Below are 18,057 nucleotides of genomic sequence, written 5' to 3'. Positions count from 1 at the left end.
TTCTGATAAGTGTTAATGAGTATTGCTAACATGTAATGTGAGCGCAGGTTACACCCACCACCTCTTCTCTTACCAGCAATTGAGTAATGGTTTTATTTAATTTTCTCTCAGGGATCAGTAAAGAAATCTATCAATCGCTAAAAGGCTCTCCTGATGCATTTTTGTATTGTATTACAACTAGCCTTAGCAGTTGTACATCCACAGTGAACATAGTCAAATACCACTTGGGTAGAAAACTTGAGAAAATAACAAAACTACACTAAAACACAGGAAGGAGGTTGGAACTGCTGCAACTACCTTCTCAATGTGTAAAGTTGTGTTTTACAATAAGTGAAGGCATGTAACAAGTGTTGCTAAAATTCTACATAAAGCAAATGTAAGTAATGCAATGTACAGTATACATGACTTAATGTAAAGAAATTAACAATAAGTCAAAGAGACTAAAATGTTTTTTTCTATCTTTCTGTCAGCCAACACATACTTCTTCATGGTGCAGGCTCAGGGCATCATGTTGAGGGAAAATGTAAGGACCATTGGCCAGATGATTCGATTGTACACCAATAAAAACAGTACAGTCAATGGGACAGGTAAGTGATAATCATATACATGTTTACCGTATGTTCTATTGCCTGCACTGTTTCCTGGCTAAATACAGATGTTTTACATAGAGTGCATTACATTTAAAAAGTTACAGTTGCAGTAGAGTCTGGAAAAGCCTTAAAACAATCTCACAGCAGAGGAAACCAGACTCCCAGGCTGCAGGGGATCACACGTGGGTGAACAACCTGAACCTATTCTTCAACAGGTTTGACCAGACATCCACCCCTCCCCAGGCCCAGTCATCTCTGCTGCCCCCCACCACCTCTTCCATCCCCCCTGTTTCCTGCCCCATTCTCACCTCTACCTCCCTCTCCACTGCTTTCAGTGGGATCAGCACCAGGCTCCTCAAGTCCTGTACAGACTAGCTGTGCAGGATTGTGGAGTACATTTTCAACATGAGCCTGAAGCTGGGAAAAGTGCCACTGCTATGGAAAACCTCCTGCATGGTACCAGTACCAAAGATCCCTCACCCAAAAGACTTCAAAAGCTACAGACCAGTTGCTCTCACTTCACACCTGACCCATGGACCCGTCCATCTCCACCCTCTGGTGGGTCCTTTTATGGACCCACTCCAGTTTGCCTATCAACCTGGCATCCGAGTGGACGACGCCATCATCTTCCTCCTGGACAGATCGCTGTCTCACCTGGAGAAGCCTGGAAGCACTGTGAGGATCATGTTCTTTAATTTCTCCATTGTTTTTAACACCATTCAGCCTGCACTTTTGGGGGACAAGCTGGAGCTCGCAGGGGTGAACCAACACCTCACAGCCTGGATCTTCGACTACCTCACCAACCGGCCACAGTATGTGAGGAGTCGGGACTACGTGTTGGACACAATAATCTGCAGTACAGGGGCCCCACAGGGAACCGTCCTGGCCCCTTTCCTGTTCACCTTGTACACTGCAGACTTCTACAAACAATCACCTCACTGCCATCTACATGACTAACTTGCATGTGCATGGAGGGGTCATTGTTGACGTTAACAAATTGAAATCTATCTGATAAATATGATTTAAACCAGTCTAGTGTTGTTCCTCTGATCCCTATATGTTGGTCTAGTCTCTATGACAGAATCTTATGATCTATGGTGTCAAATGTTCCACTAAGATCCAACTGGACGAGTACAGAGACAAGTCCATCATCTGAGACCATGAAAAGGTCATTAGTGACTTTTAATAGTGCTGTTTTTGTGCTGTGATGGATTCTAAATCCTGAGTTTTCTGGCAAACGTTACTATCTAAGTAATCACACAGCTGGTTAGCAACAGCTTTTTCTAGGATTTTGGAAAGGAGGGCAGGTTTGATATAGGTGTATAATTAACTACAACCTCTGGTTTAATTACAGCTACATTGAAAGCTTGTGGTATGTAGCCGGTTAGCAAAGACATATTAATCTGATTTAATATGGAACTGTCAATCAGGGGGAAAACTTCCTTAAAAAGTCCAGTTGGGACAGAGTCTTATTGACAAGTTGTTGGTTTACACGACCTGAAGCCGGTGCATTCGGTGACCACAGACAACAATATCCCGGCTGAAATCTTGAGACTGACACGCAGGAGATGCAGAGGAAGTACAAAACTATGGAGGAAAAGGGAGGCTGTGGAGAAAAGTTATAAGCTGAGTCTCCCCTCCATCGTCATGGGAAATGTGAGATCGCTGGGGAATAAGATGGACAAGCTGACGGCACTGGCCAAAAGTCAGAGCGAGTATTGTGAGTGTAGTTTAATGTGCTCACAGAGACATGGCTGCACCAGGATGTTCCCAACGACAGCACCAATATCAAGGGCTTCCACAGTGCACGCGGACAGAGACAGCGTCCGGAGTAAGCGCAAACAATGGGGGCTTGCCGTTCTTGTGAATAGCCGGTGGTGTAACTCAGGATGCTGAACTGTTTGCTGTCGGACTCCGTCCATATTACCTGCCAAGGGAGTTTTCTCACGTTATCATGGTGGCTGTTTATGTTCCTCCCTCTGCTAACCCAAACACTGCCTGTGAAATAGTTCATTCTGCAATAGCCCGGCTACAGACTCCACACCCAAGTGCATTCATTGTTATCTCGGGTGATTTCTACAATGTTAACCTGGACTCTGTACACTTTCACCCAATTTGTGAGCTGTCGCACCAGAGAGGGAAGAACAATAGACTTGCTGTATTTGAATTTCCCTCCGGGGATTAATAAAGTGTTTCTGATTCTGAGTAGAGGTGTGAATTTCTGTCAGCCTGGCTACAGTGCTGAAGAGGAACCTGAGGTTGTTCTTATTTTCCTCTATTGATGGTGAATGATAGGATGTTCTGTCATTTCTGAGTGCTTTCTTGTAATTTGTCAGGCTGTCTTTCTAGGCCAGGTGAAAATCATATTGACTGGTCATGTGTGAGGCTCAGTACTTTATTGCAGAATTTCTAGGGGGCTCCTACTTGCTGAAATGAATTCCAACCTAGATCACCAGATAACGGAGGGTACATAAATCCATAATATCAGGCACATATAAAAGTAAATACACATTTAAATGCTTGGCAAGCATAACTAACTTGTGTATGTAATTCTGTAAACATTTAAATGGTTAAGCTTTTTAAAACATAACCAACTTCGTGAATCACCCTAGTGTACTACCCACTTGTTGTCTACCCTCTGCAGACTGGAGTACATCCTCAACCTTTCCTCCCATCTCAGCATTAAGAGCTGAAATGGGTTTTTTGGTGAAACATTTTTTCCTTTGTAATTCATACCAGGTTCCAATGTTTGTAGCATCCAGCAAAAATCTAAATATTTGACCAAACTATACAGACAGAGGTCCCTTTTTTTCTGTTGACTTGCATTCATTTACTATAACAACGTTAAGTTGAATATTTTTTTCTGTTCCTTTTTTTACCTGTGGAAATAAAATAGTCATACAAAAAACACACGTAGGAGATCTACATGCTCCTTGTTTGAACAACAGATGCACCTGATATCAGATTAGCGACCCAGCAATCACACTCTGCCACTATGCCCCAGTTGCGCTGCAATATGCCTACCCACACCTGTGCACAGGGAGTGGTGTGGAGATGCATACTCACAGGGGTGGACGTAGGCTGAGTTATGTCCAGCTACAAAGCCCATATGTGAACATATATTAGCAGGACCTCAGGGATTTTAGTTTTGAGTTCCACCTTGGTCAGGTGGAGGATCAGCTTGAGATACTCTATGTCCACCCCAGCTTGTAGCAGTAGGAGTTTCCGCAGCTGAAAGTGTCTCAGGCCAAGCCCATGAATCCATCCCTTGGGAAGAGATCCAGTGATGCAGCCAAAGATCCCCACCTGCAGATAATGCATCCACTCATACCAAAACACAATCATATACAAACACACCAGAACTAACTTAGTCAGGGCCTTCCATTTCTGCCATCCTCTCTCAGCACCTTCCATCCCCTATGAGCAAGAGTTAAGCCCTTGATAGTTGTGTGTCAAAGGTTACTCCATATTTTATCAATGAGAATGACAGATTTGGACACTCTGGGCTCTCCATCACCTGGTGCAAATACTACAGGGCACACTCAGAGCTCTTCACAGTGGCCTCTCATTCATCTGATTTTAACTGTACTGGACCGTTGGTGTGTGCATATGGGAGTAAGTGAGGCCCTTCATTTATAATACAAGTGCGCTATGACTCTCTGTGGGTGTGTGGTTGACAAATGTACTGAACTCAATTCATCACTTTTCAAATGTACTTTAGATTGTGTTGCAGTTTCCGTTCGGGGTGCTTTTGTTTTTAATTCAGGCTTTTTAAAAAAAAAAACTGTATCAGAGATTTAATGATATAAAAAATTGGGTACTGGCCAACTGTACTTATGGTGTTTTGACTGATGAGGTTTTTATTTTAATTTTCTGTAGACTATCCTGATGGCAGTAACTCCAGTGAATACCTTGTCCAGCCAACTACATATCTTCCAGAGAACTTCACCTATGCCCAGAACCTTTCCTGCCCTGAGCGATTGCCTTCTATGAGTGAGTAGACTGGTACCCAACACCAGAAAAGTGTTTGTTTCAGGTGGTCAATGAATTCATTAATTCAAGTTTTTAATTTCAAATGAGCTTTACTGCTCTCCATGCTTTGCTGCCTCATTGTTTAGTTGGGAAAAAAAAAAAAAAAAATTAGAAAAAAAGTGCTCTTATTTCGAGAAATATTCTAATCTTTTAGGTGACATTCCTTGCTCTAATATTAATAATATCAATAATATCATCTCTCCATCCACCAGTTAATACGGTTGGCCAGTGGAAATTTGCAGTTACAATCTTTTAACAATCCCACTTATTAATGCTATGTAAAATCTGCAGCATTGTGTTTTTTATTTTCTTATTGATACATTTATAGAAGCAGGTAGAGCCACAGACTCTTTCAAACATACTGACTGTCTTGTGTTTTCCTGTTGTGATTTGTTTTGTTTTGTTTTTGTTTTGTAATGCTCATGTATCTGTGGGACCTTGGACCAAAAACTCTTCACAGAGGGCCTTATGGAAGTGAACATGACAGAGATCCCTATGGAGGATATTGAACTAAAGTTCTCCAAGTTTTTTGACATTGAATTTGGAGGCCATTGGACACCAAAGGACTGCAGACCTCCCTGGAAGGTTGGTTTATAGATTTCACATGTACAGATGACACTGTTTTTAATTAGATGCTTAACCAGAATGCTTCATAGGTTTGCCCATTCCCATTGTAAGAAATGTCCAAATCTGTTTTAATTGCTGTTTTTTGTTTTATTATGATTATTATACATGCATTACCACAGAAATACCAAAAATATATTAATGAATAAAGTTACAGCAACACTTGCAAGATGTGAAAAAGTCAAGCACCTGCACTAAGGGTAGAATTGTATTCGGGACAGCCCACTTTGAAAACAGCTGGCGAGAGTGGGTTGTTCAACCATTTGAATGCTGGTGGTTCAATCTCTGTTAGACAAGATACTAAACACCTAATTGTACCTAATAGAACAGTGATAAATCAGTTTCTGAGTGAGTGTGTATACATGAATATGTGTGCTAGTGGGTGAGTGACATGTGAAGCATTTGTTCCAAGCAGTGGCCCTTTAGACAAGTACACTGCATTTACTTAATACAACATGCATTTATATAATAAGTATATATTGATTCGTACTGATGTATTTGTGTTGTAGGTAGCAATCCTGATTCCATTTAGAAACCGCCATGAACATCTTCCCATTCTCTTCCAACACCTCATCCCCATGCTGCAGAGACAGCGGCTGCAGTTTGCCTTCTACGTCATTGAACAGGTGTGTTGTATTGATGTTTGTGTGTACTGCAGTGTATTGTGAGACATTTTTTTGTTTAACTTAGGGCTGCTGCACACTAGAGGATAATCAGGCCAATTTTAGACCCGATTTCGTCCCTTCCGACAATTGCGGGGCATTCCCGATTGGAGGCCAGTCGGTGCAGATTATATGCCCAAATATTCAATAGAAAAATAAAGCATGTTTCTGTGAGATTCCAAGTGGTCCTAGTTTGTGTGCATTCTGACAATTGAAATACAAAATCTGTGGTCTCCAACATAAAATCCATTTTGTAATCTGTTGAGAGTTGAAAATCATCTAGTGTGCACTATGCATAAAATACTGATATTCAACTGAATTAATATGTTCTACACTAATGTATACATTATAAATAAAGTTTATTTTTAAGCACTAAAGGCCCTGACATTAAACAAGGTTTCACAGTATTTACATTCATTATAAATAGCAGCAATAGGCTAATATTATATTATATTTTACATGTTTTCACATATGTATGTGTTTAGAGTGGGAGCCAACCCTTTAATAGAGCCATGCTGTTTAACGTGGGATTCCTAGAGGCCATGAAGGACGTGGACTGGGACTGCTTTATCTTTCACGATGTTGACCACATCCCTGTGAACGATCGAAACTACTACGGCTGTAGTCAGATGCCACGCCACTTTGCTGCCAAGCTGGACAAATACATGTACATGTGAGTGCATTATAAATATATAGATTGCTTTTAATCATTATTATTATTATTTTAATGTATATATATATATATATATATATATATATATGTGTGTATTTCTTTTGAAAATGCAACTGCTGTAATGTTAAAAGATGAAGACAAATTTGTATTGACAATTTATTTTGTTTGTTTCATCTGTCATCATCACGATATCAACATGCGTACATATAGTACATATGGAGTACATATAGGCACTCCCAACAGATGACTTGAACTGCGATAAATGGTGATCCATGTGCCATGCATTCACGCTCTGTATGACACTATATGTGGCCAATCAGATGGAGCCCTGATGCCCTAACTAATAAATTGAAGATATTCAGATAATTGTTGGGTTTTTCCATCAATTAATCATTATCAAAAGAAGAGAATAGAGAGAGAGCAGAGAACTCATAGGTAAAAGTAACACACACAAAGACACACAGATACAGACTCTGCTTCTCTCTTTCTCTCTGAACTGATGTCTCTAAATTGCTATAGTTTGAATGTAGATTTTTTTTAAGCTCAACACTGATCATCACACGTCAACCACGTCTCTTTCTCTTCCACACTTCCCACCATCCACCAGTTTGCTAAATGCACCACAAGAGAAAATAAGACTTTTGATCTGCTGTATGCAAATTCCAAAGATGCATACAACTCCACTGCTCCCCCCCTCCACTGGGGAGGTCAGACCACAAACTAGTCCTGCTCACACCATCTTTCAAGCCTGTGGTTCAGCAGCAACTAGTTACAGCGAGGACTGTGAGGAAATGGTCTCACGAGGCCATGGAGATAATGACTGGAATGCCCTGTATGAACCACATGGTGAGGACATCGATGGTATCACTGACTGTGTCTCTGAGTACATTGGGTTCTGCATTGACAACTCCATCCCCACCAAACAGGTCTGTACCCTCTCTCACAGCCCCCCACCAACTCCCGCAACAGTGACCACTTCACACTACCCCTGTCGTTACCACCCTCCACCCCCCTGCTGACACACTCCCCAGACTATGCCACATCCCCCACCCCCAAGTCTGGACTTTACATCACAGCTAGCCAGGTGATGAGAGAGCTGGAGAGGCTCAATCAGGGGAGGCTGCTGGACTAGATGGCATCAGCTCTTGGGTGCTGAAGGCATGCTCCAGACAGCTTTGCGGAGTACTCCAACATTTCAACCTGAGCCTGCACCTCCAGAGAGTCCCAGTGCTGTGGAAAACATCCTTCCTGGTTCCAGTGCCAAAGAAAGGGCACCCTGTGACACTGAACAACTACAGGCCCATAGCACTGACCTCTCACATAATGAAGGTGATGGAGAGACTGGTCCTGGCACACCTCAGACCACTGGTGTGCTCATCACAAGACCCTCTGTAGTTTGCGTACCAGCCCCTTTTGGGTGTAGATGATGCTATAATCTATCTGCTGCAGAGGGTTTGCATTGCCCCCTGCGAATGTGCACACACATACAGACTCTGCTGCACAGAACAGATAGGGAGCACAGTCAATCACAGGATCAACACATTGATAACACAGACATTTCTCAGCAGGATGAGCTCAGTACTCAGGCTGAGGTTAAGGAGAGACAGGAGGGACTGCAACCTGAGTGACTGAGTCTGTTTTAGACTGTGAAGAAGATGGATGGTCTGTTAAAAGGAAAAGTACAGAAACTAAAGCTAACACTATAAAAACTAACAAGCACTCAAAAAAACACAAGACTCAGTCAAAGAAAAACATACAGAGCACGCAGAGTGACATCGATAGGACACAGAGTGGGGTTGAGAATGAGAATATGCAGGTTGACATGCAAAAAATGGTTTTTTGACAGACACAAAGGGAATGAGGGCTGTATAAGTTAATAGTATTTCCCTGATTTGCAGCTCTTTCATGAATCAGTGAGGTATTTCATTGAGACAGGAAACTTGGGGCAGTCTTCTTTCACTGATCCAGAGATTTTCCGGTTAAAGAAACTGAAATGAAGGTTTGAGCCCAAATTGTAAATGATGATTTTTTTTCCTCTTTTATTTGTGTATTTTGTTTTTGATTGGACGCAGCTTTATAATTGATATGTGTGACATAAAATTGGGTTCTTACATATTTTGTACCCAGGAGGTTGATAAGATTACTTTGATTTGAGACATTTTGGACCTCTCTGGTTCGAGCTTTCTCGATAAAGAAAAGGTTTTTGACCGAGTTGAACACCAGTACTTGTGGCAGACACTGCATGAATTTGGGTTAAGTTCTAGCCAAGATCAATGTCTTGTACAATGACATTGAGAGTATACTTAAAGGTACAGTGTGTAAAATTGAGTAACATCTCATGGTGAAATTGCATGTTGCAGCTGAATACCACTCACCTCACCCTCCCCTTCCAAATATGTTAGAGAAACTGTGGTAGACTAAAGTTGTCATAAAAACTAAAAAGTTGTTAACTTTGTCCAGTCTGAACCACTGTTAAAAACATTGCAGCCTCCATAGAGATCACCCCCTTGATGTGAATATAAAGAATTTAAATATAAAGGGCCTGTTCTAGGGTTAAAAAAAACAACAACAATTTGTTCAATTTTGATGAAACACACTAGTTAAAACTTCATAAGGATTATTTTATATTCAATTTGTGCCAATATATCCCTTTCACCTAAATCTTACACACTGAACCTTTAAAATTAACGGTTGTTTGAATGCTGTTTAAGGTTCAGAGGAAAAGTCAGGCAGGGATAGAATCTTTTCTGCACAAATTTAGGATTAATTTCTCCTTTCTTGGGCATGATTTTTTTTGAATTGTCTGCATATGCCGATGATGTAATTTTTCCTATCAAAACTCAACATGATATTAATGTTCTTAAGGAGAATATAATTGCCTTTGGTAAATGTCTCCTTTGGTAAGCTGGAGAAAACTGATAGACAGTTGGTTTAACCGGGGGGCCTAGTGTGTGTTTATCTGGCACAGAGACTGCAAGAGGCAAAAATCATGACACTGGGCGGTGTGGTTGAGGTGTGTGGCCCTCACCTTGACGATGCTGCTGGTCTGGCCTCACATCTGGGGACCAGGGGCCTCATTTATATAACAGTGCGTAGGATTCGTAATGTATATGTGCACAAAAGCTTCAGATTTATAAAACCGTGATGGTTTCAGTGCCATAGTCAGCACTGCACATCTATATTGCAAATACATACATAAATAAATACAGCATTTCAGCTTTTTGAAGCTAATGTACTTACATGATTCTTGCTGTTCTCGGTTTGTACCCTCACGGTTGAATGCACGTATTGTGAGTCGCTTTGTATAAAAGAGTAAGCTAAATGATATGTAAAGTAATGTGTGCACATACACCTGAAGGCAATGTTCCCTTTATAAATCATCCTCAACTGTGTGTGCGTACATGGATTTGCCTTAAAGTCCACCCCTTACATGTCCCCATTCAACCATAAATGGTCAATGCAAAGCAGCTGATGAATATTTAATTACCCTGCTGACCAATGGGTTTCTATGGTGAATCATGGCATAAAGCAATGAGAGGAAGAAGAGCAACACATCTAGGTGTTTGCTATTGAGTTCCCACAATGAGCAGCACTTTGGCGACTGTGGAGAGGAAAAACTCCCTTGTTAACAGGGAGAAACCTCCAGCAGAACCAGGCTCAATGTGGGCAGCTTCTGCTTGACTGGTTGGGGAGAGCAGAGCAGGGAGACAGAGAGAAGGGGAGAAGTGCTCAGTGGATGATGGGAGTTCTCCCAGCAGTCTAGACCTATAGCAGCATAAATAAGGGCTGGTTCAGGACTCACCTGATCCAGAACTAACTATAAGCTTTATCAAAAAGGAATGTTTTTAGTTTAACTTTAAAAGCAGAGATCGTGTCTCCTCCCAAACCAAGAGTGGGAACTGGTTCCACAGGAGAGGAGCCTGGTAGCTGAATGCTCTACCTTCTATTCTACCATTACAGACTCTTGGAACCACAAGCCTGTGTTTTGGGAACAAAGTGATCTATTTGGATAATATGGTGTTATGAGCTCTTTGATATATGAAGGGGCTTGTTTTTTTTTAATCCAATATTTTATTCATTTTTAAACAGACACAGAACAGAGAACATACATGACAGCAGAGGTAAGTAAAAACATATCACATAGACCGAATGACATAACAGAGACTGTGCAGCCATTTCAGTAAAACAAAATCAACACTTGAGAAAGAGCATTAGGGTGATACAGAGGAATCTATGTACTAAGTCTGCTACATCACCCGGTAGGCGGTTCAAGAAGGGAGCCCACAGCTTATCAAAATAACTCGCTTTAAAACTGAGCTCAGATGCTCCATTGGCAGAACTTCAAATATCTCTCCATACCACTGGTTAACATAAGAAAACAGCCAGGAACGACTGTAACAGACTGCATCATCCTGGTTATTATTAAATTCACAGACAGCTGTCATGTTCCCAATCTATAGAATTTAACAGATTTTTTAAAAATGATTAAAAGAGGCTCTACATAGAAAGGTAAATATTATAAAGTGTTAATCATACATCACACAGGCCAGTCTGCTCATGAAACTTACTTATGTTTGTACTGGGATGGTTTAGTTCCATTGGGTCGATCTGTGTAATACTGAACTCAGTTCAGCACAAAGATCCAAGTCACTGATCTATATAATCTATATAAGGTGATTAGTCATCATCATGGGACAAAAAGATCTTAATGATGACTGAACGCATTTCCTCCTAATTCTTCCATTCATGCACTCTTATCAGTGCTAGTGCATCCATCACACAGCATTACACTGTGTCACTGCAGTATTTATATATTTAGAGCAATTGGACTGATTACTTCACACATCAGTGGATCCTAACTTCCACTCGGGGATATAATTTGGAAATAGAAGTTTGAAAGTGAATATCATGTGCGCTCTACACACCTGATGGCACAGTCATGTTCACTGCTGTAATTTTATTTTACACACACACACTATGAAAACTAAAGTAGGACTTAATGATACACGCACAGTGTGAGAAAATATTATTAAAAAAGATTAATGACACAACTCCACCGTTGAATGGTATCAGAACGCAATTGAAGGTTCGTATGGAACAGTATTGTCGAGCGAGCACAAATAACGCAGTGTTAATGATGAAGTGGATCAATAATTTGGCTTCAGTTCACCACCTCAAGTCTGCATCGCTATTTTCCCCTCTCCAAAATGTTTGCATGCATGTGTCAGAGTAAGTGTATAAGTGTGCACATTCTCCTTTCAAGTTTGTTTTTCTCGATCCCAACGCTTGAATGAGAAATGGCGTACGCATCTTTCAGACCCCCTTTTGTGCAAATGCAACAGTTATAGATGAGGCCCCAGGTCAGTCAGTGTGATCAGCCTCCTGCTGCAAGACTGGAAACAGCAGCTTACTCATTCTGGACTGTTACTGACTGCTGCTAATTGTTATGGACTGATTCAGCCTTTTTGTAATGATTCTTTCCCAGATGTAAAAATTACTGTATAAAGTTACTGTCTTCAAATGTGGAGAATTCATCTCGCTTACAGTTAATGCTTTCAGTCCCAATGTTCAAGAGACTTCCCGTCCCATTTACTTACACAGAGAAACTGTTTTTCATTGCTTCTTATAATGTTGGAGACTTTTCTTCTCTGTTTCAGTTGTTTGTTTTCATTCCGGGTTATGGGTAAAACAGAGCTGGTAAAAACTAAAAAACCAAACATGTATGAGAACACCCAAAATGAATAATGTAAGCAGATTTCTTGATCTGTATAATTGAATTATTTAAACCGCATTTCTATAGGAACAGTTCCTTTCCAAGCTTTTTGATCCATGCAAATGGTTGATCACTATATCCGTGATCATCATCAGCGGTTTCCTCTATATGTCATAAAAATGGATGCTGTTGATATTTTGACATGTGGTATTTACATCATGTTTATTGTTGTTTCCAGACTTCCATACAGAGAATTCTTTGGTGGTGTGAGTGGACTCACTGTGGACCAGTTCCGCAAGATTAATGGTTTTCCCAACGCCTTCTGGGGCTGGGGAGGAGAAGATGATGACTTGTGGAACAGGTTAGTGTCCAAAAGGGGGTGTATAGTGGATATTTTCACTTAGTTACACAGTTGATTGTATTTTTGTTTGGCAAGCTATTGAGGAAGAAGATAATTTCTCCACAAAAACAGTTGATGGCAACAGCAGTTTTATTTCTGCACTTGATGGTACCTGTCATACTTATGTAATCTCCTCCTCATGTCTGGCAGGCTCTAGACTACACCATCTGCTACGAGTATAACACACCCAAATCCAATCAGGTTCTGCTGCATTGACATTTTTTCAAATTTCCATCTTAAATCTGACAGTGTTGTTGCAGTTTAGTGATGAGGTGACTATGATGAAGTCAGTGGAGAGGAAAGGCAACACATTTTTTGCAGCAGTATACATGCAGCCCTTTGTAGATTTATGTAGGAGCCCACAGGGTTGAAGTTTTTTCAATACCACATTTTATAGTTTTTCTGAATGCAATACAACAGCAGACCACTACATAGGCTGACACAAATTTTAATTATTTCCCCCCTTTTAGATGTGCATTAGTCACTTTTAAAGCAACAGTAAAGAAATGGTGCATGAGGGTACCCTCTGCTGGACAGTGTGGCAAGTAATCTGAAATGGCCTGAGACTTTATATACAGTCCAGACCACAAGGATTTCAGTATTTTCATTTATTGTTCTCAGGGCTTCTAGGGTAAGAAAATACATATATGTATAATTGTATGTATGTATGTATTAAATTTGTGTTACATAGAGGGGGCCTGGTTTTTAGAACACTATGGGGTGAATTGAATTTCAATTACAATTGTTGCTTAAAATGATTATGAAAAAAACAAAGTTATCTACATAAAACAATTATTATCCCACATTTAATTTTGCAATGAGGCTCTCCTTTTGTCTTTCCTTATGATGCTCTGGCCACACTGCCTGCGTGAATGGTTCTGCTGTGTGTTGCAGTTGTCTGTTGTTTACACCGGCAGTGTGTCTGTATTGTAATTTGTTGACATGGGCGATGAAATTATTTATTTTCATTATTTTTTATTTATTTTTCAGTTCAATACATGCGTGATGTTTAGAAAGTCAGTGAGTTATCATGTTAAATAATCATGATTACAATATTTGCCAACATAATAGTGATTATCATCTTTGCCATAATGGAGCAGCTGTACTATGGACACTAAATGAAGAGGGTTATAAGAGGAAAGCGTGCGTCGACCATCAAACACATCTTGAATGAGTGAGAACAAGCAAAAAACATGCGAAATGCATCCTTCTAATGCCAGTAGGTGGACCCTAATAATTATTATGAAAACATGTAATTTCCTGTTGCCATTGTTTGGCACTACAACTTTATTTGAATAGTGGCGTGTAGATGTCCTCATGCCATGACTCTTATTAACAGACATCATTTGGGAAAGATTGGACATTTTATGTTATTTACAACTAGGGCTGGGCGATTTGGAAAAGTATCTTATCACAATATTTTTTTTTGTGATAAGATACTTCACACACAAACTGATAATGTATACATGTATTTAGTTATCATGAATCCATGTCTTGACTATGCGATTTACATTACACTTCGTGTTGTATAGCAGGTTCAAACATGTGTCTCATAAACTCTAGAGCGAATCAAACAAACACAAAGTAAACTTCAGTCCTTTACGTTTCCTAATAACTTCTGATCAGTGATGATGTTTATTGTTAAAGTGTAAAGTGAGTGCAGCTCAGATGGAGACTAAGCAGGAAGCAGAGTCCGACAGGAGACTCAGAACAGGATGGCTGGACCTTTAATGTGCATCTGTCCTGATCCTAAAGCAGCGCTGGTTGTAATTATTAAAAGCAATTAATATAGCAGAAAAAACAAATCGATAATGTTCAGTCACAGCATCGATGTAGAGTCGTCCATGTCTCTGCAGGAGGCCAAACTTTAGCACGTGTGCTGATGGTCCTCCTCTATTCCAGCCACATGATTGGTTCAGTGCGGCACTATTGTTGTCTGTCAAAACATGGATGGAATGAGTTCTACAGACGTTCTATCGACCATGTCTTATATTTCTATCACGGATAAGTTATATTGTGATAATTATATTTATTGTTTTATCGCCCAGCCCTAGTTAGAACCATTTGTTTTTATGGCACAGCATCGAAATTTGCGATGGAATGAGTTCTACAGACGTTCTATCGACCATGTCTTATATTTCTATCGCGGATAAGTTATATTGTGATAATTATATTTATTGTTTTATCGCCCAGCCCTAGTTACAACCATTTGTTTTAATGGCACAGCATCAAAATTTGCGATGGAATGAGTTCTACAGACGTTCTATCGACCATGTCTTATATTTCTATCGCGGATAAGTTATATTGTGATAATTATATTTATTGTTTTATCGCCCAGCCCTAGTTACAACCATTTGTTTTAACGGCACAGCATCGAAATTTGCAATGGAATGAGTTCTACAGACATTCTATCGATCATGTCTTATATTTCTATTGCGGATAAGTTATATTGTGATAATTATATTTATTGTTTTATCGCCCAGCCCTAGTTACAACCATTTGTTTTAATGGCACAGCATCGAAATGTGCGAACAAACCATTTGATGATTAATCACAATTTTCACAATTATGATTATCAAGGTCTTGATGAGGTATTATTTCCTGAACAAGTTAGAAGTGTATATTATCAACCTGCTTTGAGGACTCAAATAAGCATAAACCCTTCAAATTTCACACAATGAAACGACGGAATGGGGGGGCTTCTTCACTAAAATATTCCGTGGGGCAACCAGTCATTTGGCCACACCCATGCTCAACAGCCAGATTAGAAATGAAGTTGGACCAATCTTGATGAATTTGCAAAGTTTAATGAGTTTTCATTTACCCCTAGTCATTTAAAAATGCTTAGTAATTGGGGTGAGCGATTTGTATTGAAATGGGCTTTTCTGCTATGGGGAACATTTTGTGTGAACAAGCATCTTCCTTTTTTATTCCTCTTAGTCTACTGGCCTCCAAAACACAATTGCAATTTTCTCTCTCTCTATTTCTGCCTAATTATTACTGGATCTGCATTATTGGTGATTTTAATATTGTTAAAATTTGACACCCCAATGAAAGGGGCCATACTCTCAAACTTGTTAAATCATTTGACATGAAGATCGACAGTATGGAACTTATTAATACCTGTGTATCTGATCTCTTTAGTGTTATGTTTACTTTATATTGTCCCTCTCCCCCCGAAATTAAACTGTCCTCCATTGGCTCTGGCATTAATTCAACAACAGCTGGCAAATTTTCATATCCATTCTTATCCCTCTCTTCGGCCCTGCCCCACATAACTGACACTGAACAAATCCATTATAACCTCTGCCTGGCAGCATTGGATTCAGTTTCCCCAATCAGAATCAGATCAGTGTCAAATCCTCCTCCAAGGTTTAATGACACCACCCACACTCTAAAGAAGGAGCTACGTAAAGTTGAGCTCAAATGGAAAGCCAGCAAACTTAATATTTATTATGAACACATGAAGGACTTTATTAAAAATGTAATGCTGCAGTGAAAGAAACACAGGCAAACTAATTTTCCACCTCAATCTATCAGAATGCTGAAAATTTGAAATATTCTTCACAGAAACAATAAAAAAAAATCTGATCCATGACTGACAGCAGCATCATAGCCTGCCTACCCTTGAACCCTTCTAGACCATTTTATATGCCATCCCTCAGCTCTTTTTCACAATGGTATAGTTAAGGGCAAGAAGCCCCTTGGACTATTTCATGAGCGCGTCCACAGACGTGATTCAGAGTGTAAACAGAGACTGACGAGAAGTTTTGCACCAGATCACACTTAATAAGATCTAGTTCAGTTCATACAGATGAAAATGAACTCCTTCACGTTCATTTGTTCAATTATGTTATTAATTGATGGTGTCGGATCATGAATCTGTGTGTGTTGCCTCTCATGTTGTACTGAGTGCACACATTATGTGGATGACTCATTTTCATAAATGCAGCCTCATAAACTCTGGAATCAAACAAACAGTGAGTTACTTCATTTTCTGATCAGGTCGTGATAACTACTGATGAGTGTTTATTAGTTAAAATGAAAGCAACTCAGAGTGGAGGAGGAAACAGAAACTCCAGCTTGAAACAAACCAACTGCAGCTTCTGCTCTGATCATGAAGCAGCTGATCACTGAGCAGATGTGACCAGAGACACTCTGTGTTTCCACTGTTCCTCATATTTCCTTGTGTGTTATCTTCTCAGTTAATTAAAACAAGATATAAGACAGAGGCCCATCATCAAGTTAATCAGAGATCCTGCTGAAAACCAAGGTAATAGATGACAGATCTTCCATGTGAATGGACAGTACGGTTCATTCTTATTGTACAGAGATCATATTGTTTATGAAAATAAGATTTTACTGTGAGTGCATTTGTAAAACTGTTAATATGTTTTTTTTAGGTTGGGAAGTTACAAGTAGGACTTTCTTAGATAAATAAGGATTGAAAATAGATTGAGAACAACGTATGTGGAGGGCCCCATGCCTGTGTTCGCCCTAAGTTGCTAAATCCGCCACTGGGTGTCCCCCAGGGTTAAAATTTTCCATTTATATGCTCCCCCTTGGCAACATCATCTGCAATCACAATGTTCACTTTGACTGTTAAGCAGAGCTCTACATTCCAATCAGTCCTAATGACTAATTTAACTCAAAATCAACTCTCCACAAGTTCCTTGCTGAAATAAAACACTGGATGGGAAACAACTTTCTCAGACTAAACCTTCCAAAACAATGTATTTGTCTCTAGTCCCACCTCCAGCACAGAAGATATCATAGAAAACTAGCAAACCTTGATTTCATCTGCAAAAAATCACACAAGCTGATCTATTAACGGTACGCACTGAGGAGTGCGCGTTTCTACCCGAGTGTGCAAAATATTGGGAGGAATAGATGCAAATACTTTAATTTAGAACACGCAATGTGATGTACAAAGCCTGAAAAAGATTGCAGTCGTTGTGACCACATCTATATTTAGTACGTTTGACGTGGAAGAAGGAGATAGCGTTGTTAGCATGTTTGGATTGACAGAAGCAAAAATAATCCCTCACTTGCCAGGGCACTGATGGCCATCGTCACAAAAGAAACCATGCTGACCAGTTGCCTGTTGTATGCTCCGTGTGTGCTTAAATGGCCCGAGTGTTGCGCCGGAGCGCTCGTGCCACAGAGGACACAGCTCTCACCTCCTGCAAAACGTTGGTCAGAAGCATCTCATCCACCCGCCCCCCCACCACAATTAGCACAGCTGTTCATTGTCTAGGTTGTTTGTTTGCACTAACCAAATTTGTAGTCGATATGTTCATTCTGAGTTGTTCATTTCAGTAAAATGCCTAGAAACAGCATAAACCAGGTACAAATTGTACATT

At 40.1% G+C, this 18,057-nt stretch overlaps 1 protein-coding gene across 11 annotated transcripts in view; it reads left to right on the top strand.

Annotated features, from left to right (window-relative positions):
* Positions 1 to 18,057, top strand: part of b4galt6 (UDP-Gal:betaGlcNAc beta 1,4- galactosyltransferase, polypeptide 6) — a 65,014-nt gene that overhangs the window by 21,598 nt on the left and 25,359 nt on the right. For 5 of the 11 annotated variants that reach the window (XM_069522655.1, XM_069522648.1, XM_069522652.1 and 2 more), the window contains 6 exons: positions 471 to 587; positions 4,470 to 4,583; positions 5,083 to 5,207; positions 5,756 to 5,872; positions 6,394 to 6,581; positions 7,189 to 10,664. In XM_069522655.1, the coding sequence (XP_069378756.1) occupies positions 488 to 587; positions 4,470 to 4,583; positions 5,083 to 5,207; positions 5,756 to 5,872; positions 6,394 to 6,581; positions 7,189 to 7,600 (1,056 nt within the window). In that variant the 5' untranslated portion in view covers positions 471 to 487 and the 3' untranslated portion in view covers positions 7,601 to 10,664. Of the gene's footprint in view, positions 1 to 470; positions 588 to 4,469; positions 4,584 to 5,082; positions 5,208 to 5,755; positions 5,873 to 6,393; positions 6,582 to 7,188; positions 10,665 to 12,532; positions 12,656 to 18,057 lie in introns of those variants that run through there. The other 6 variants (XM_069522658.1, XM_069522653.1, XM_069522657.1 and 3 more) reach the window with 3 other exon arrangements.

The sequence above is a fragment of the Paralichthys olivaceus genome, chromosome 3 (assembly GCF_024713975.1).
Source record: "Paralichthys olivaceus isolate ysfri-2021 chromosome 3, ASM2471397v2, whole genome shotgun sequence".
In the NCBI taxonomy this organism is placed as follows: Eukaryota; Metazoa; Chordata; class Actinopteri; order Pleuronectiformes; family Paralichthyidae; genus Paralichthys; species Paralichthys olivaceus.
This window is presented reverse-complemented; position numbering and strand designations above follow the sequence as displayed.